At 39.0% G+C, this 22230-nt stretch overlaps 1 protein-coding gene across 1 annotated transcript in view; it reads right to left on the bottom strand.

Annotated features, from left to right (window-relative positions):
* ak5 (adenylate kinase 5) overlaps window positions 1–22230 on the bottom strand; it is an 85414-nt gene that overhangs the window by 37076 nt on the left and 26108 nt on the right. The window contains exons 6-7 of the mRNA XM_020629264.3: window positions 18726–18917; window positions 6239–6329 (exon numbers count right to left, since the gene is read on the bottom strand). Coding sequence (XP_020484920.1) covers window positions 6239–6329; window positions 18726–18917 — 283 coding nt within the window. The remainder of the gene's footprint in view (window positions 1–6238; window positions 6330–18725; window positions 18918–22230) is intronic.

The following is a 22230-nucleotide window of genomic DNA, read 5'->3' as shown; positions in this document are numbered from 1 at the left end:
TTGCCAAAAAATAAACAACCTTGTTCTTTTTTTTTTTTAAAGTTGCACTCATACAAAATGTATCTTCTTTTTCTAGTCTTGACTATTCAGCTGTCTTGGTGACTTCTACATTTCATCAGTCTCTTTTATATATAAAACATGTATGTAACAAACAAATGTATACTTTAAATCAGGGAACAGATGACGGGAGTTTATTCAGAGAGCAAGACATCAAACATCCCCAGTCTGTTTCAATGTATGGTTTTAAACATTAACATGAAATGTAAACCAAAAGTCCAAACTAAAATATACTAAGTTTCCTAAATAACAAAGAACTTCAAGAAATCTTCACACTTTAGAAACTGGAACAGGATACGGTAAATTTTGCTTGTCAACATTGTCTATGAAGGGGAGGCATACCGGCCCCATGTGTTGCACTCAGATCTTTGGTTGGTGCCAAAGTGCACACATCAAATTCCTACATGGGTAAGGTCATGTTCAGGTGTTCAACAGCTTTGGGGGGGAAAGCTGTTTATGTTGTCTGCCAGATTGGAGTAGTTGGAAGAGGTCATTCTTGTTTCTCGAAATCACCTCAGAAAAAGGAAGACACCTGCAGCTAACTTGGTACATGCCAGTTGGACACAGCATATAACTGAGTTGTCCCCATAATGCATGCAAACTACAATTTGGCTGTGCATAATGAGAAATGCAGCAAGGCCTCACATTTCAGAATCTGGATAGATCAGAAATAGAATATCCCCCAAAAAATAAATAAAATAAAAACAAACATTGCAATAGCATGGATGCCTGTATAGAGTTACCATACATATTTCATGATCCCTTCACATTCCTTCACCAGCTTATTTATTGCACCAGAACAACAACATGTGAACAATGACAAAAACTGATCTGAAACTAAACTTCTCCCTGTCAGAAAGCTACAAAGGGTGATGCAGTGATGTGTTCTAACATAAAGCATCTTCATCCTCGTCCTCGGTGGAAATGGGTCGTGAATAACACTTCCCCTCGGCGCATTTTCTTTCCTTCCTGCCAGTGCCTCCTCTCGATTCGAGAACTGGATTAGATTCTTGGAGGAAGCAGCTTCAAATGCTCAACAAGCTTCCAGAGAGACAGCAGCTGAGGATTTCTTATTTGAGTTATTTTATAAATACATTTATAAAAGTGTCAGAGAAAGTCAGCCAACAACAACCAAATTGTCCTGGCTCCTCTCTGCAGTTCACAGGCTAAGAGTCAGCAAACATGTCAGGAGGGATCTGGACTTTGAAAAGTGATGTGCTGAGGTATGACAGCGAGGACATTTTTGTTTTGTGGTGGAAGCCATAGGTGTCGTGCTACAGGCATCATGCAGCACCTCAGGTGTGTTCACATGTGCTGCTGAGATAATGACAGAGCAATGATGGGCGAGGCTGGCGGAGACTGGCAGCAGTTTCTCCTCTCCTGGGAAAAATATGGCTCAAGGAGCAACAGAAGGACTCGGAAGAAATGTATCTTAGTTGCTTTCCTGAACAGCTATTTATAAACTCTGTCTTGTGGTTTCAAGTAAATTTAAAGGCTGATGTGTGAGATGAAATAAGGTTGAAGCCTGAGATTACACACATGACCACTAGGGATGGGAGCTGCAGGTTAACTCAAGATACAAGATTATAGGATACACAATACAGTATGTGGCCATCAATAACAATAATATCACAATACAGCAATTCTGCAATTGCGAGACAATCGTGTAATGATACATCATGTTAACAATACTTGATTGTGATTGGCCAATTAGGCATCTGCTTTCACCGATAGTAACGGTTTGTTATTCTTCACAGCGGTGATCTAAAAAAAAGCAGACAGTCCTGCAGAGTCTGTGATAAGAAACACATCCCTAACAACAAACTGTAAACTTATCAATCTTGCGAAAGAAGTCTGGCTAATTTGACATCTGTTTGTTTGTTGATGGAAATGGAGTAAAAGCGATGAAAGGTGGATAGAAGAGGTAAAAACTGATCGACAAGTCAGAGAAGCGTCTGAACACATCTGTGCGTTTACACGTTATCTTTTACATCATATCTGATTAACTGAAGAATACAAACAACCCTATAAAGGTCAAATGCAGGATTAATATATTTATTCAAAACACTTTTGTGTCACTTGGCTTGACACTTTAATTTATTTTCTCTGCTGCCTTCTTCTTCTACGTTTATCCTGTTCTCAACCTCTTCTTTGGCCAATCAACTTCACTTCACATAATATGTCAAGAGCTTTTTTCACACCAATAATCAGCTGCTAGACATTGGATTTGTTTTAAAATCTGCTTCATTTCAGGGTTAAACCATACTTTAGATTACCCAGCAGCTACGATCAGACAGCAGCCAACGTAAAAAGTTCGCCCTGCATATGACTTGTATTTTTTTTTTTTAAGATTTATTTTTTGGGCTTTTTGTGCCTTTAATGCAGAGAGAGGACAGTGGATAGAGTTGGAAACCAGGGAGAGAGAGCAGGGAATGACATGCAGAAAGGGGCCACAGGTGGAAGTGAACCCGGGCCTACTGCTTGAGATGAGAGTCTCAATACATGGGACGCGCGCCCTAACCACTGCGCCACCAGCGTGCCCCATATGACTTGTATTTTACTTCTTTTTTTTTATGTATAGGTGCCGAAATAGACCCTTTGATATTCCTTTTTGTATTGCACTCAGGGTGTTTTTCCAATTTTTTGAAAATTCTTTGCACAACCCCTTTTCCAAGGCTCCAAAGAACATCTGGAAAAATGTAGACATGTCATCCTGCTCCTAAACACATAAATGCACTTACATGACTGATGGATTCTTGGTGGGGAGCTTTCTGCTAGCTGTGCCCTAAATAACAACTTTAATGATATACTGTGAAGCAACGGATGTGATCATTTAGTATGAAATAAGAAAATATTAAGAGGACGTCTGGCTTTCTTCTGGCCTTCTAGATGAGAGCTTTGAATGTCTCATTTTGCAGCGTTGTAAGACTATTCACTAAGTGGTGTTCACCTGTGTGTGCTTGGTGTTTTAGTGTCCTGTCATAATGCACACTGCTCTCAAGTGTGATGAGAGGTGGTGCAGGAGTGTGTCAGGCGGCTCTCAAGTAGCAAACAACAATTTCGATGTCAAGGATCACTGGGACTGTGAGCCTCAGTCCCATCATGCAGCTGTCCTTTTTCCAGCTAATGCCAGACTCTGCAGAGAGGCTGTAAGTTAAAATGGTGTTATACTGTTGCAATATCCAAACTGTGCTCTCCTCATGACTGCTTCCTTACTGAAACACAAGCGAGGGGATCATTTTGTCAGAAAAACTCTGAAGCTAAACATATATAGATAGATAAGAACTTTATTAATCCCTTGGGAAGGTTCCCTCAGGAAATTCAGATTACAGCAGCAGGTAACACCAATAGAACAGCACACAGATACAAAGAATAAAATAAAAACACAAGTTATATACAAATGCCATATGTCCTCTCATGACGATTCTGCACCTCCTGACACAAAGGTCTATGTTTCCTCCTGAGTGAAAGTGTAGAGGCAAATCTTCTCCACACTCTCAACAATTACAAACTGCTAACAATGATTTTGAAGAACATTCGTTGTCACTAATGAACACTGTTCACTGTTTTCCTACCATTCCTACGCAGCCTCCTGCTGTGCTGCACGCTGCGTGGCGTGACATAATGAGGCATGAAGATGAAACGAGCCAAGTCAAGTTTATTTATAAAGCTTAAAAAACAGGTTGTTCTGAGACTGCTTTTAATGGGAACAGTTAAGGGCAACCTCCAAACCGAGATCCAAAATGCAGAGTCTTTTAGAAAAAGTAAAAGAGGATTGATCCTTTTTCCTTCAGGATGATCTAAATGTATATATGAAGCTTTATTCACCAAATAGATAAGAGAGCAATCAAATAAAAACCTCTACTTTGTATCTATAGAACCACAAAACACAACAAACCTTTACTAGATACCTTAAGTTGTATGACTGAGCTGTTCAAACCTTTCCACAGTACCAAACCTCATTGACATTTTTAACTATTTTGGAACCAACACAAAAACAGTATTTTTTGTGTGTTTCTTAGTAAGTTTTGTAGTGTTTGTTGTCTTCATTGGGAAAAGTGGTGAGCGGCATGTACAGGGGGCTGCATTAATGTCATGTGAGTTTGTAATAAGAGCAATAACAAGATGAATGAAAAGAAGAGCTTAATGAGACATTAAAATGAGTCACAGAAGCTAGCTCGAACTTCACCATATATCTTCAACCTTTTGAATAGATGTTTTATGAACAAAATAAACTCCTTTATGGGCCAGAATCTAAGCAGAATGACACACATATGGAAAGGACAATAAGTATGCCAGTTTGACCTTATGGCAGCTATTTGTTTCAGATATTGTATAGGCAGATAAATAACCGGAAATGTAGCGTAGAAAGCACGCGTGTCAGGAATAGAAAAAGTGGAGCAACATCTATTGTTTGTCAGTGTCACAGGAAGAAACTGCACCAGTAAAGAAATATATTGGGACATGCTCTTGACCACATTGTTGTTGTTGTTTTGAGAGTAGTTGTCTGGCTGATTCTGTCACTCCTGGCAGAGTCAAGCTTGAGCTGCTTGCCCATTTCCACTCTTGATGCCGTGCTAAGCTAACCAGCTATATGCAGCCATGAGCCCTTTTATAAAGACTACACACGGTGATGCTCCGTCCTGCTGACTCTGTCTTTTCACCTTTTGTTACACCTCTGTCACTTGTAACAGCTGAAATTGTGGAATGCACCTATAAGACATACTGTGTTGGTAAGTTACAGGGAAGCTATGTCCCATGGTCGCACCTTGTTTTTTATCCGCTTGTGCCATGGACGGATGCCTGTAACCAAGGTTCCTATGTTCTTTTTGCCTCTCAACTCAACAGTGATGTGAGGGTTTGTGTGGACACTATGTTTCTCATGTAAGATAAAATGATAAACCCTAGACACGTGTGGTTGAGCAATTTTGGCTAACTTACAGTCTCCATCGCTCTCTGTTGCTGGCTTAACAGTGGGACCATTTGGCTCCACCTTTCTGCCTCTGTATGTTTTACACAGACAGCACGGTGTATAAAAGGCGTAAAGTCCTGACCTAAACCGGCTCTGCCAAAAGGGGACATGGATTTAAAGACAGACTATAGGTAGTAGTATTGATCTCTTCTTTCTCTCCATGTGGTAATAATATTTCAGTAAATTTTTCATAAGCAATTCTAAATGATTCTGCAAATGTTGATGGTGTTTGTTTATGTAAAAAAGTCAGTCTGTTTGCCCTTCTGTTCCCAGTTTACTTACTTAAAATAATGATCTCATTGTGCTCACTCAGACGTGGGCTCACTGTGTTGTGTTAGAGCAGTTACAGGTTCTGCCTACACTTAATTAAAATGAAAAAATATAACACACATATTTTAGCTCTGATCTGTACCAGCGGTTACGTCTTTGTTTGACTAAAGCATGTGAAATCACAGCAGGAACACCTGCAAAGAGCACACTGATCTGATGATACAAAACTGACACTCAGGACTGTCATCTGTCTGGCACATTTTTTTTATTTAAATCAATAAATTATCAGGTTTTACGTAACAAACACCATCTGACTGAACAAAGCGTGAATCTTTCCTGGATGATTCTGTACTTCTCACAAAGCATGGCTCCCTCTGCTTCCCTGGTTGCCATGCAGACTTTGATGGTAACCATGATAATGGTCACATGAAGGTAGCCGGCGGATAATGACGTTGTTGTTTTTTGTGAATGGGGACGATGTTACACATAACGTACCAATTAACCCACAGAGAATACCACTTCATTAGCATCAGGCTGCATATACTGTAAAGCTTTATAGTTTGCACACACACAGTATGAAATAACTGTGTTGCAGTTATATATTCTGTCATTTATACAGACTCTTTATGTAGAACTTTCCTTTTGATTTAACAATTTGAGTTTTACTTAGACACTTGTCCTTACCTCTAATACAACATCAGCATCCCTCTGTTTCTAATTCATCTAATTAGATCTTACATTGTTAATCTAAGACTGCAATAATTACTGTTCTGTTGATTGAATTAAGAGAGCATTTGATTGTTACGAAGAATTTCAATAAACAAATAAATGAAAAAACCCTTGTTAAATGGGTTGGGAGTGGTTTGACACAAAAAAAAGGGTTAGGGTTAGGTTGAGTTATTGCACTGTTATGTTTAAAAATAAAAGCCTTAATCTTACCTGCTGCTGGCTCCTTGGAGGGAAACAATTTGTTGTCCAGTGTCATGCTGATGTCACAGAAGACTTCCTCCTCATCTCGGTCTGCATCCAACTGAAAGGAGATTCAATTTGAAGTTAACACTCTCTTTTACCCTAACCAACCAAAACGAGACATACACAAGAGTCTGCACATAGGTCTGTTTACATCTGGTCACTACTTGCACATAGCTCTGTATATATATATATTTATTTCTCGTTTACTGCACATGGCTCTGTATATATATATATTTATTTCTCGTTTACTGCATATAGTTTTGTACATATATATTTATTTCTCGTTTACTGCACATAGTACTGTATATATATATATATTTATTTCTCGTTTACTGCATATAGTTCTGTATATATATATTTATTTCTCGTTTACTGCACATAGTTCTGCTTACATCTGTTTACATCTGTTAGTCCGATCACTGTCCACTTATATCTACTCTTATATATTTAGTATTTTTAAGTTAAGTTTAAGTTGTATTTAAATTGACACTTTATATTTAGGTTAAAATGTTTCGTCTACTTGCACTGTTGTTAATTTACTGCTCTGTGTGCCTTTGAATTGCCCCCCGGGGACAAATAAAGTTTTTTGAATTGAATTGAATTGAAGAGAGTCATGACCTGCAGATCAAATATATCACAAACACATCGGACACGCTGCTCTATGTTTAACCACTGTGACATCCAGAATAAGACTCATTATAAAATCCAATGGCTTCTAACAAATGGGTTCTAATGCTGGGAGCCACACACTCGACGTTATTTATATTCCACACACAGCAGAAGCTTTAATAACATGAGATTAATGAGCCTCTCTTCTGTATCAATTGCTGTCTTTCAGATTATTCGGAGGCCAGCTGTCTGTCTTCACACCTACAGTACATGAAAATTAAGCATGAAGAATGGGCTGTCCAAGTGAGCCATTCAGAAGCTGACTTCTTCTCCACTCTTAACTGCTCTTTAGCCGTCTATGTGCTCTCATTAGGGCCAATGATGAGCAGCTGAATGAGGGATCTTGTGCATACCAAAAATCCCCCAAAAAAGATGGAAAAAAAAACTTCACTGGATTTAAAAGTCTTTTAAGTGTCTGATTGACAGCAGTGCTGCTCACTCAACCGAATACAGAAATGATTGAACTGAGAGCTGTGGAAGTTGAGGTCAGGGGAAATGTGAGAAAATGATAGAAGCACCTAAAACCAGCTTCCTCCTGTGTTTGCAATGGTTACAACAACCCAAAAAAAGGAACAACTGTCTGCTGTGTGGTAGAGTCCTTTGAGCACTCGAGGGCCCGATACTCCACCTGTAAGAAAGAAGATGAGGGGGCTCAAACTGAGGATTCCTTCAGAGAGCACTGCAGTTATAAATCCTGAAAGAGTCCTCAGATCTGTCAGCATCCGGCTTCATCATGAGCAAAAAAAAAAACTGCTTGCTGTCATATTGCAGAGTGTCCATAACCCAATTTCCCCCCTAACATAATAGAGAGGCTTCATATAATCCTTTTAAACTTCACAAGAGGACACTTAGGAGAAAAGTGTCACTTTTCAAGGACGGATTAATAGCTCAAACTTTTTGGTGAAAAGGTCCACTGTTGTCTGGAGGGCTCAGTGACTCTTCATACAGAAGACAAGGAACAGGATCTTTAACCCGGATTGTCTTATTATCATTGTACCAAAACCCTTCCATCCATTTTCTATACCACTTCTCCTGTTTGGGGTTTGAGATGCCTGAATCCAATCCCAGCTTTCATTGGGCGATAGAGAGGGTACACCCTGGACTGGTTGCAAGTCAATCACACAGCAAAAATAAAGAGACAAAGCATCTGCTCACACTTCCAACTTAAAGTCACCAAGTAACCTAATGATCATGTCTTTGGAGTGTGGAAGGAAGCTGGAGTACACTGTGAGAATCCTCACATGCCCATGGAGAACACGCAAACGCCACACAGAGGAGCCCCTGTCTGCCCAGGTATGTGAACCAAACACCTTCAAGCCCTAACCACTGCAACACTGCACAATGTTCCAAAATCCAACATGATTTATCAGCAAAAACTGTGGAATATTCAGCCTATCCATAAGGTTCACTTGCAATTCCCTGCTAAATGTACCTTAATTTGATTGTGAGATCACCCAGCTAAACGTACCCCCGCTCAAAAAACCCACCAAAGCAAAGAAGAACATGTACAAAGTATAGAAGAGAGAGTCCCCTGAATCAGTGAAGTAAAAGAAAAGCCCTCACTGCCGAAGATTTCAAGATGGAGAAGTAGATTAAAGGAGGAAGATCAATCAAAGACGGAGACTTTGAGAACACTGCAGGACTAAGTATGCTGCAGCACTCTTTGGACTTTGCAAATCTTTCATCAAGATGTTTTGTGCATTCAGTGTCATCTCTTTGATCTGGACAAACTAATGTGAAGTTCTGGAAGGGTTTTAAGTTTACAAACTCAGTCCATCAAATATGGCGGTCTGGACAGTGGCCTGAAATATGTCACAGTGTGGGTGCCATTCAATTTGAGAAGGCTGCCAGTAGCTTATTGTTGTGTTTTGGCATTAAACTAATTTGTCATCGTTTAGAGATGGCAAAAAATCTGCTTAGTATGCTGTTCAAGGATGATGGATGAGTCAAAAAAACACAGGACTCTCCTTTAGGAGATTGAGTTCCAGCCCCTGCAGCGCAGCGTAGAGCAGAGGTGGTGAAAGGAAACGTAAGAAACACTCAATGACACACTAGTCATTGAACTTTTCATAACTGTGAGTGTCTGCTTCAATCCAACACTAGAATATTCTCTGCTGTGGACTTTACCTACCTGGTTGATTTTTGCTGTTTTATCGTATCCTTCATTACTGTTGCATGGGCAGCAGATCTTTAGTTCGCCATCTCTGGCTCAAAATGACATTACCAGCACAAAATCTCAATGTCCCTCTTTGGGGGTCTTTTGCCTTCACTTTAGGACTACTGGAAAACATGGAGACGTGTTATCCATCCACAGTTTACATTTTTAAACTCCTATACCCTTTAATATGAACATTTAATTATAACATTTTACATCAAACCACGACACACAATAACGAAGTTAACTTAGAAAAACAAGCAGAAGATTTAATAGCGCTTATCAAGTGATTGTGAATGAATGCAAGGCTTAACTTTTTCACATGCGGATATGATGCGCTCTGTTTTCTCAATTAAACACAAACGGGACGCTGTGAAGAGCCTATGTAACGCACGTACAGTAACAGTGAAGAGTGCTTTAAAGTTGTGTAAATACATAAGATGAAGAGCTCTGAAGAGTGCACCAATGGTTGCGCTATGAGACAGAGAGGTAAAGAAGGATGAAGGTGAGTTTAACTGGATGGAGAAGAGGGGGGAAAGTTTGTATGTATGTATATTTGAGTGTGTTCGCTGCCAACAGTCATTGAGTCGCTCGGTCACAATAACAAACTTTTAATGTTTGTTACACATCCAACAGCAAATTAATGTGTAACTTGTCAGGAAGGTTTAATTTTGGTTTATGGCCACAATTGAGTGTGACTGTGGTACTTTCATTGTCTTTTTTTGAAGCTTAGGGCAACAAACCAAGCTGCTGAATTTGACAAGTTGGTTTATTTGGGGTCACTTACAAAATGGGAGATGAATTGAAATTCCAGTCTTTTCTGTCTTCTTTTTAAAAAGACTTTATGAATACTTTTACTGATTATTCTCAATGCCGCTATGTCATTTATATGTCGGGAGTAATAATCAAATATTTTGTCAACATCCTTGGATGTGATGAGATACCCTGAAAGACGGGCCGAGGTGTCCTTTGTTTGTTTATATCCGTGAGGCATCTCGCAACAGGAAGCTGTAGCTGAGCTCTCTCAGGGGAATATTAAATTAGAGTCAGGCAGACTCTTACCTAGAATGACACCACAGCTTCAATAGAGGCCACAGCAAACAATTATCTCTACCCGCTGCAATTTCCGCTTAGGCTTCTTTGATTGTGATGGAGTTCTGTGTGTGTGTGTGTGTGTGTGTGTGTGTGTGTTTAATAAGTTGAGTCATCCAGCGTGACAAAACACACCTTAATTTGTAGATGATCTTCAGGCCTTAGATAGAAATCCTGCTATCATGTTTCAGATAAAAAGGAATTAGCTTTTTGAAGTCAAACGCTGAGCAGTTATACGTCAAAAAAAGTTTTTACAGTGACAGAAAAAAAGGAATGATTAAAACAATGACACACGAGAACCATCAGACTCTCGGTCACGTGTAATGACACACCGATGATGTGCAGAAATGAGTCACTGTTCTTCAGAGAGATATGTCTTACTTCATTGGATCTGACATACAGAGTGAAAGGATCAATATAACACCACAGCCTTAAGCTGAGTGAAGCAATTAAACCCCTGAGGTCATTTCATTCATTAGTCCAGAAACTACTGATCCCCCCCCCCCAACCCCCCGGGAGACACACTCAAGTGGACAAATGACCGGATCACAGTCTTAGCTCTTTAAACTTTTTTTTGTGTGTGTGCTCACATTAGATTCTGTTCACGACTTTCACAAACACGTTATGTCATGGGCCTTCAGTTTATGACAGGACAGCAGTTCATTACAACGAGTCGAGTATTTTGAATTCTATTTTTACAAATCTAAGAGCACAACTATTTGATGAATATTTATTTTGTATAAAAACTATAAGCATTCTGTGAAAAAGTATTGTGCTGTAGTATAATTTTCTCACCTGTGCATTTATTATGAACTATTAATTTTAGATACATTTTTTTGACTGCAATATGTCAGCTTCTTATCATTAACTGAAAAGAACTCTAATAATGTTTTGAATCGTTACTTTGTTGGTGAGTCAGACCCACTCTGGCTAATAATATTTCAATGTGGTCCCAGAGCAACAAATATGAAGCATATATAAGCATATAAATAAGAGCAATTTATACTTGCTCCCAGTCTGTCAGAGAAGAGGGCCAAAAATACATGAGTGACCTTCTGAATAACTATGAACCATCCAGACCGCTCAGGTTGTCTGGGACAGGTCTGCTCTCTGTCCCCAGAGTCAGAACCAAACACAGAGAAGCAGCGCTCAGTTTCTATGTTCCTTATATCTGGAACAAACTCCCAGAAAACTGCAGGTCTGCTCATCTCTCAGCTCTTTTATATCAGGGTTGAAAACTCACCTTTTCACAGCTGCTTTTCATTCAACTATTGAATGAAATATATGACTATATATGACTATATATACAAATATATTGACTACTATACTCTTTTTACATGTTAGCTTCAGTTTTAACAGCTTTTTTCATATTTTATTTAAAATATTTGGATTTTAATGAATTATTTATTTGAACATATTTTCAGATTGAATCTTCTCTGTGATTTTGAATTGTTTGCTTTAGTGAAGTTTTCTTATTTTCTGTCATGATGCTTTGGTTGTCTTGAGTGAAGCACTTTAAATTGCCCTGTTGCTGAAATGTGCTCTATAAATAAACTTGCCTTGCCTTAAGTAAATGTGGACTGTCATAACCGACTTTTACAAATTCTAAATGGAAAAATCAGTTCTCGACTCAGACACTTATTATGCCATATTATGCCCTTTTTGGGGTTCGTATATTTAATCTCTGTACCTACTTTTGTACGTTCACAATAGCTAAAGTCTGAAAAAAGTGTCTGTTTTCATGTACTGCTCCCTCTCCGCTCTGAGTCCGTCAGCTACGCTCTGCTGAGCCCACACTGTTAGACCCCACGTGGGCCAAGTCGGCTCTGATTGGTCTGCCGATCCGCTCTGTCGCTATTGGTCAGCTATGAGCTGCAGAGCTTGCCACAACGAGCCAATGGGCTTAGATCAATGATCTCACACTGACAATGATGTTGGACTGACAGATTTTTATCGAGGGGGGCTAGAACTGAGCATTACATGCAGCTAATGCTACAGCTAACAGGAGGAGGTAGGAGAAGCCGCGTTTCCGCAGACTTTGAATTTTTGCACATAGATGTGCCTAAACATGCACAGGACACTTGGAAAACACACTAAAGGGCATATAAAACCAGAAAAAACAGAATATGGGACCTTTAAAAAAAGAATAGAAACAACAGAATCCAAGAAAGGAGATTATGAAGAAAAACAAATATATCTATATATCAATATACTGTATATATATATATATATATATATATATATATATATATATATGAAGGCCATATGCAAATTTAAAGGGTCTGTTCAATCTCATAAACACACAAAAAAAGGACAAAATGAGACAAAGTTATTCAGCAGTTCAAGTGCACTTAGAAGGCAACTACCCCTTAAAGCCCTCAAAGTGTACCCTCCCTGACTGAGACTCATCTACTGTTGACAGGACCTCTCTGCAGGGCTCCTATGATCTGTGTCAAAGGGCTCAGTGTGGCCATCATTTCTCATGAAGGTGTCTTTTAAAGAGCACTGCAGAGTGTCCAAACTTCAGTTTTCTTGTGTGATAGCAGCATGCAGGAAGGGAGACTGCCTGTTGATACTGCAGCACCACAAAGAGAGTGGTGTCAGCAATCCACAGGAGGAACCATTGATAGGTTCTCAAAGTGTTCAATTCACCCCAGGGGAGCACAGTTTTAAATGTCACTTTCGGTGTCAAATGGGATATGCAATAAGTTTACATTTGCACAAGGATATGATAAGATATATCCTATAGTGACTAAAGTATCTACACCATCACAACTACTTCATAGAAAATAACACATATATATAAATACCTCCCAAAGTGGCTTTGCAACTCAATAAATGGACCAGTGACTATATCTTTACAACACATTTGACATTGGTATAAATGACTATCACAAAATAAGCATCTATCAAAGTTTGAGTGTGGGAGCAACATCATCGGATACTATTCAAAAGTTAAACATTAAAAACTTCAGATGAATCCGACATGTCATTCCCCACTCTCTCTGACTCTATCCACTGTCTTATCTCAACAATAAGGGCAAAACAAATGCAATTAAAACCGCAAGCGGTGATGAAGGGCCCTCGCACCCCTGTGCATGTCGGTGTGTGTTGCGACCGTGGGAGTGCAGCAGCAGCGGAACGTGGCTCAGCAGCAGGCCGTGCAGTTCGATTTGTGTAAAAGTCGTAGAACTGGCATGTTGAAATAAGCAACATAATGAAGATCACATAAGATTTTGACTTAGAGCAGTTCAGGCTGGCACTGTCATGATAGCTATGAAATTTGGAGGAAATTGAGCATTGTATATAGGATATAGTACTTACTCTTTGCCGTAGGGGGCGCTATGGTTGAAGTTGACTATTGTTTTGTGTCACTGTGTTCAGAGGCCAACCCTGATCTTACCTATGTAATTTCAAGAAGATCAGACAAAGTATATAAGAGTTACAGCCACTTCCTGTTTGATGGCGATGTGATTTGTGGACTTCCTGTTGAGTTTTAGGCATGGGTTGAAGAGGCTTTTTTGTAGGTTGTATGGCGACAGCGTTGGACGTAGGCGTTTGACCTTGAAAGTGTTGTATGGCCAAGGTGTTGGTCCACACCAATTTTGAGGGGAAAATGAGCTACCGTGTAGCAATGGCTAATGCTAATTGAGAAGCAGTAACTTCCTGTTGTCAACAGGTGGCGCTGTGACTAATCAAAAAATGTCAATCATGGATGTGTTCAGGGCGGGTCCCGTATCATGCATGAGAAATGTTAATATGATTGAACACTAGATGTCAAAGATGTAAGCAATTACTTTTTTGGCAACGCTCAAAAAACTTAAAACGCACGCCACGGCCACGGCCACGGCCACGCCCTTTGACAAAATAACGTGCGGAGCACAACGAGATATGCTGAGCCTGTCTAGAACGCACTGACACTGAGTTTGCGTCGATGGGATGAGCGCCCTTGGACAAGTGCGTTCAAATAGGAAGGCTGAAATCAGCCATTTTGGGCTGTTATTGTAAAATTCGACTTTAATTTGTGGACTTCCTGTCAGATTTTTTGAAACGCCGCAAGAGGATTTTTAATCCGTCCTGACAAGCTTAATATGCATACCAATTTTGATTTGGTTTTGATTTTTAAAAATTGATGATTGACACCTCCGTTGACAAATGTGGTTCCTGTGGCTTAGTGTACAGGATTAGCAGAGTAGCTAACACAAGAGTCCTTGAACTTGTAGAGCTGTGTGTCTTTTTTCAAACCCACACAAGAATCTGTTCTGCTTCAGATTTGTCGGTAAGTTAAACATTTGTTTTGGCTGGTGGAAGGAGCAGGCAGCTAAACAATGGCAGAGTCTATCAAGCAACTCTTAATGACACTAGAGTAATATGTGAATGACCTTAGTGAGGGTTATGGTTTTACTGGGTTCTCCTTCAGCACATTGCACTGCTCTCCAACCCTTTACTCTATATTATTGACTACATTATCACAGTTACCATTTTTTTTAAGAGGAGATTTAATTGTAACCATTTGACAGTGAGGCTTCAATATGAAGCCATACCTGTTGTTCATGACCCCAATCAATTACATATCGCAAGGAAGCACTGGATTTATTTTTTTTCAGGAGTATCCAGCCTTCTCATATCCCTCAGGAGTAGCAAGGTCAATTTTTTTTTTTTTTATGAGAGATCTCTATCAAACTGAAGCTCTGCCAAGCCTGGATATCTGAGGAGAGTCACTTTAGCCTTAATGGACTATTCCTTTTTGGAGAATGTAAGAAATGTTAGACCACTGGAAATAATTATATAAAAGGTTCATAAACTTTAAAATGTGATAAAACAAGACAGTAAGGGGAAGAGGGACCCGACATGATGCAGTTTATCCATTATAAAATGACGATATTTAAAAATTAGGGCTGGGCAACAATTAAAAGTTTTAATCGCGTTAATCGCATGAGTTCCTGTGATTAATCACGATTAATCGCATTGTTATACGCAAAATCCAATAATGAATTAAAAAGTAGTGTATAACGTACTTTTATTGTAAATGTACTTCTCAACTTAAACAATGTAATCAAAGCAAATAAACACAAAACTAAAGCTTATTGCCACTGCAAGGGCATAATGTCATCCTGTTTGTTATATTAAAAAAAAACTGCCCAGAAAGGTTTTAGGCTAAGAGGTATAATTAAAATGTTGGGACGCAATTTTTAAGAGAGAGTGTGACAGGTCAATTGAGAACATTGATGTTTACTGTTTGGTTATCGGGGACCCCACAAACATTTTTTTTTGTACTTGTCATTTTGAAATTCTTTAGTTTAAAATCTTTTTTGAATTCATCTTCAAAGTTGCTAATGTTAATGTATTTTTCATTATTCAAGCAGTTGATGTTGACATGTTATTAATTAAATGCGCCGCATAATCTACACCACTAGGTGAAGTCTGTGAGTGAGAAACAGTGACATGCAGGGTTCAGAGAAGAAGAGTTTTGTTTTTGTGACGCTCTGGAGTTAGCAAGAAAGCTGTAGTTATTATTCAGCAGCTGAAGAGACTCTTAGGCAGAGTGAATGAAGGTACTGGGTCTTTGTTAAACGCTTAAATAAAGTTAAGACAAGTGAAACGACCTTTCAGCGTCCGTCTGAGTTTCTGGCTGCAACATATTTTGGAGTACTTATCAAGTACTCCGGTGATAAGAAAATTCAACTTCGCAGTGGTTACAAATAACTTTGGCTCTGTGGACTGCGCCGTCTGGAAGAACTTTAAAATGAAAATGGCCATGTAGAAGTTCCGTACCCTTCTCCATGCTTGATTATCCGCCAATTATTTTCTGACTGTTTCCTGTTTCCTGTGAGCGCCGCAGCAGTAAGCAACATACTAGGCTCGCTCACGATGGAATTTTACAAAATAAAAGCCAGTGAGCAACAGACTTTTACAATAAGAAAATGAATAATAAAAACTGCGTTAATGCGAGATAAAATAATTGTCGGCGATAATTAATTAATGAGTTAACGCGAAAATAACGCGTTAATGTGCCCAGCCCTATTAAAAATACATGTTTTTTGAGAAGCATATCATCATTGAACCTATACGGCTCAGTGGTAGAGTGAGTAATATTCAATCTGAAGGATGGCCGTTCAATCCCTGGCTCCTGCAGGCTACATGTCGAACTGTCCTGGTGCTCTACATCCAATTCCAAACTGCGCGTGAAAGCATCGCCATCGGTGTGTGAAAGTGTGTGAATGAGATTAGTTAGATCCTGGGCAGATAGGCAATTTGCACCGCAGTCTCTGCCATCAGCGTTTTAAAGTGTGTGAATGATGAATGTAACATGAAATGTAGAAAAGCTTTGAGTGATTACCATTATATACCATTTTAAAATAAACAGACCACTTTGCATCTGGACGTCAACACTAAAGTGATTGTCAGTACCAAAATAATTTTCTCTTTTACTCTTGTAGCATCAATGACAGAAAGCTAACGGACAGCAGAGAATATCTATAAATACTGGAGCCTCTGACTTCAGGAGGTAAGCCGGTAACATTTCTTACATCAGTGTGACAACTAATGGATGCTATCTGGGGCTTTAAGATTTCCCTTGACAACAATCCTAAGAGCCTGTAAACAAAATCTCATCCTCACATTAATAACAGTGGAGGAGTTGTTCCCTCTGCTGTGAGGAAGAAAACACAGAGACTCAGACAGATCAATAACACTCCCACAAGAGGAGTGGGCAGCCGCTTCCATTGGCTGCAAGACTGATAGCTCTATTAGCACATGCCGTGCAAATATCAAGGGTATCCTGATTCCCACTCTCCATCAAACCACACAATATAATGAAGATCCCAGTTGTGTGCAATTAACACTCGGTAATCTGCTTCAGCAGAGACAGTCTGTGTTTCTCTTAGCACAATGAAAAGGAGCCCACTTGGCTTTGTCTCTGCGCCCTTCTGCGTCTTTTGGGTGTGTGTTAAGTATTAAAACTGACTAGCTTTTATTAAATAAACACGATTACTATGCATACACGTATAAGCATTCATTCAAAACAAACAACCCTTTGGCCAGAGAGAATATGTATACTGACAGGCTCCACAAAACCGCAGATTTTATGGAAAGTTGAAAGTGTAGAGACCCACATGAAACAAGATAAAAGAGAGAGAAAGGGCTGTGGTCTGTAAAAAAGGCACCTGGGTAAGAGCTGAATTGGTAATTTTGCAGATAAATGGAACTCATTTTGAACATTTTGATATCAGGATGTTCATTGCCATTTTTTAAAATTGTTCAGTTCTACGGCATTTTGTAAATGGCATCTGGAGTGTGATTTGAACATTTTTTAAGGTTCTTGAAGAAGGTTCTACTGGCAGAAAAATGACCATCTGTTAGGAAGGCTGAATAATTTGGTTAAGGTTCCCAATTGGTTGAAGTAATCAACAAAACTCTGACTCCATGTTCACATTCTGTTTAGTTTACTTTAGCTGCTAGCCTAAAACTTAAGTCAAGAACTGAGAAACTATTTCAAAACTCTAATATATATCTTTCTTTGTGAAGTCATGAAAAGTGAGTTAATGTTTATTTCAATTCTAGACCTCTTTTGACCAATGAAAGTATTGTTTAAACATTTCTCTAACATAAGATGACTAAGGCCCCGTTGAAAGCAAAAGGTCACGGTTAAAAATTCGGCCAAATTCATTGTGTATTTCAGGCGGTCGATTTATAAGCTCAAAGCATGCTGGGACACTGACGCATACCAGGCTGGTGGCACAGCAGCTTTTCTCCCATGTTAGGCCATATTCATGCAAAAAAACAATGATATACTATTCACTATTCAGACTTTGTAGAGTGTTTCTGGGTGGCAGGACAAATGCAGTTTATGATGAGTTTGTTTTGTGCAGTGGATCCTTCACGTAGTGCTTTACATTCACTTCCCATGTTAGCAAATAAGCTAGCTTTGTGGTACAGTTTGTTTGTCATTCTTTAAGGTAACTCCCCAGCATTTTATAATAACTGTTCTAGTTTGGAAGTGTATACCATAAGTCTGGTACTAATCACATAGCATTAGCAGTTCAATATTATCCCTTTGATACACAGGATCATGGCATAACTGTTCATCTGTGTAGAAAGCACAAACGCAGGAAACTCCCCTCTTCAACCTCCCTTCCTGTCTCATTAGTAAAAACACTACCTGCTGGGTTGAAGTCTGCCAACGATGTAAATCATGGGGTGAAGAATCATTCAGCATTTTAGATCAGGAGTTGCTTTTGAAACGAGCATGAAAGGTGCCAAGTCCATTGTATTCTCTTCACCTTCCAACTCTGTCATGTGCCGCATCTCCAGCTCCCTAGTGATTCATGTTGACCTAACCTTTTCTCCTTTTTAGTTGTTTTCTTGTCTCAACCTGAGGAAATTGACAAGCAAAGATTGTTTTTACAACCATCTCGCCACTTTCTCTGATTTATTTGAGTCCATTCACCTAGGTTTCCCGCCAATACGATAGAAAAACAAACTTATTTCACACTTCAGTCTTTCTCTCCAATTCAGGCAAACACAGAATGATCTTACCGTAACAATAAGGCCCCTCTCCTGGAAGTATTTGACCAGAGGGATGGTGTTTTGCTTGAAGTTGGTCAGGCGGCGGTCGATGGCCTTGGGGTTGTCGTCAGGTCGTCCCTGCTGCTCGGCACGTTTCTGTAGCCTCTCCTTCAAGCGGTGGTTGGTGCAGGCCAGAAACACCACCAGGTCAGGAGTGCAGATCTGCCATAGGGGAGAACATGTGTGAAATGTGTGAGCCTACACCACAAAGACTGTGGTTCATTTAGAGGTGATGTTAAGGATTTGACCGGTCGGTCTAATTTTCGACTCAATGAACCGTGGCTGAAATGTCCAGACTGCAATTCACTCAAGAATAAAATCCTTCTCTCCTTTCTTTCTGAAGAGATTTTTTTTTAATCCACATTTTAAAGCAATTCCAACACGTGCACGTCAGTAGATTGAATTATCCCAATAACTATTTAAACTGTAGCCTTGGAAATAGCCTCAAGCTGCTTTTTCTGATGATGCAGTTTTAATACAGGTTTGATTATAAAGTAAAATAAAATGACACATTGTTTTTCCAACGGGAGGCAAGAACAGAAATACCTGCCACATGGACAGATCGTCTTTATTTTGGTTAACTCACCCTTTGTGACAATCAGATGAGAACAAGATTGTATGTGATTACAGGAAAATAAAAGTCAGTTCCTCTTTTACGACTTCATTAACAGCAAATGACATTTGAGGTGCGATCACACATGCAGCCTCTTCTGCAACAGTGACAGCAGTTTTCTATTTAGGGATCAAACGTGAGCAGGAGCCGGTGAAGCGTAAAACGACAGCTCAGGGCTCAACATTCCCTGAGACAATCAGTGCGCGTGAACACCGCTGTGATTACTCATCAGTCTTTATTGCTATGGCAGCCAAAATCATAAAGCTTGAGGGTGCAATTTAGCTCCTTTTCTCCTACATGATTAATTTCATATAAGCTTGTTTTAAAACAATTGAGACTGTCAGTGTTTACATATGATTCAAACAGCTATTCTTCATGCAATTCTTTTGATTCTTTTTGACACTTAAAGGAAACTGAATAACATTTGAACACAGCACAGACATGTTGACTGAAGATAATCTTCACCTCTTTTAAACTGGACCTGCTAGTTTGCAGATTCAGCATGCATGTAGCAGATTTATAGGGACGTATCTATCCTTCAGCTGCTGCTCTATGTTCACAAGCTATTTTCTATTCATGCCTGCCTGCTGTTTCACATTCTGCACAATAGGGTGAAGGATTAAATGCTAATGGAAGTTATGCAACAACAAAACAGTAATTCAGCTAAATCAGTTTGTTTTGAACTTTTTGCTATTTCTGAGGATTCTATTCCTTTTTTATTGAGCTGTTGTAACAAATAAATTTTCCCGATCAGGGGATCAATAAAGTGTTATCTTATCTTAATTTGTAGATAGTGAAACCAAAACAACGACCTGAAAGACACTAAAAAGCTCTGTAAATGTTATAATACCATTAGTGAGTGAAGCTTGTATATTCCTTGAAGAAAGATGACATTTATAAACGTTGTATTTAGTTAAACAACACTTCCTCTTGTGTAATACTGCTTCAATAGCATTTGAGCATCTAAGAAGTATCAATACATCTGGAATCTCACAAAAAAATCTTTCTACATCCACTTGGATACAAGGCGGTACATTTTTATCTTTATCCTGATTTTGTCCTGGACATGTGTAGGCAGTGTTTTTATTAATAAAAGATGATATCCATCTGTTGTGTAACGGTCGAATGTGTCACTTATCAAGAATCTTTACTGTGGAAGATGTAAAAAAAAAATATCTCTCGGCATAATTTCATGAATTAAAATAATGACCTGTATTCAGAAACAATCAATCTTGTCGCTAACTCTCTTCTTTTACTTTGCAGGGCACATAGAGGTATACGTTTTAATTCCATTGTATTTCATATCCAGCTTAAAACTCCTCACAGGTGCTTTAAGAAACAAAAGGTTCTGAAAGCTCACATGATGCTTCAGTATTATAAATACAGTAAATCACTCCCCATTTGCAATCAAGTTTTGGACCAAGTTGTCTCGCCCGGATGCAATTACTGCAATCAGAAGATGATGTATTAACTACGACACGCCTTCACTGTCTGCTGCCAAGAGATGATGGTGAACAAATAAGCACTCACGATTCTAATTTATAGGAAAAGGTCAGACGGCATCCGCAGCAGCAGCAGCACTGACTGAATCATAGAGGTTTAATTTGTGACTCTTCAGTGAGTCCAAGACATAACAAGATTCCTTAGTAACCAGGGGGTTCATAAATGGAACAGGCGGATGTGTGAGCTGCGGATTTGACTATTGTGAAGGAAGCTGTTATCGATTGAATATAGAGCAGAATCAGATAACGATGTAAATTACTTGGTTTCCCTGCTTTTGACACCTTTAACTGAGGCACTTCTAGTTTTATAAAGAAAGCGGTTTACTCCCCTTATCTTTAACACCACAAATGACCGTCATCAGGAGGAACTATCCTAAGTACTGAAAGCGGTTTATTATTATTCATACTCTGCCATGTGTTATCCTCCCTCATTAGATGAGATGTACTTTGCTGCACACTCCAGATTCTGCGTCTGCTCATGGTTTCGGGGCTAAAAATAGCTCCAGCGGTGTTGTGTTTGTTAAGGCAACGCGACTCAGTTTGGAGTCTTAGCAAATCAAAGTTACCGTTTCCATGGTGACCGCACTTGTGCCCTACTTTTTTTGCTCAGGTTGTATCAATAATGTGAGGCAGCAATTGCACACTGCAGCTGTTCTGAAATGAGGAATCTCAATTTTATTGTTATCAGATTACATCACATTAGGAGCAGCTATTTTCTAAAACAGCTTGAATGACGACCGCTCGGTTTGTGATATCTTTGCTCAAAGGTTAGGAAGCATTTAGACGGATTACTCTCTAGTACGACAAAAAAAGGGCAGAAGTAGGAACATTTTGGCCCAATTTTTGTGCCAAACACAACAACAGCTAATACTGTTTGGGATATTCTGCTAAATTCACTCGATCAAACTAAGAAAAGCAGACAAATAAACTGGTAGCAGGCAGTGAAATGGAGCTTCCTGTTGTGCTGCACAGGAAAGTCAACATCCTTTATATAGGAAATGCAAAAGCTATGATACTGACACTATCAGTAACATGATATAATCTTAATATACTGTTTTACATGACATATAACTAAAATATTTACATGCACAACTGACAGTACTGATCTTGGAAAATGGTCTCCTGCACATAACACTTTGCTTTCATACATCTGCCTTTAATACTTCAAAAAAAAAAAAAAAAAAATATATATATATATATATATATATATATATAGGCTATATATTTATAATTTATAGGCTATATATTTATAATTTATAATTTTTCTAATGTACATTTATTAGGTTGTGCTATGTAGGAAACTTTCTATATAATAATATACTGAAAAAAAGGCTAAGGTAAAGAATTTCAGGAGGACAGC

The sequence above is a fragment of the Labrus bergylta genome, chromosome 4 (genome assembly GCF_963930695.1).
Source record: "Labrus bergylta chromosome 4, fLabBer1.1, whole genome shotgun sequence".
Taxonomy (NCBI): domain Eukaryota; kingdom Metazoa; phylum Chordata; class Actinopteri; order Labriformes; family Labridae; genus Labrus; species Labrus bergylta.
Note: the sequence above shows the minus strand (reverse complement) of the source record. Positions and strands in the feature narration are given on the sequence as shown.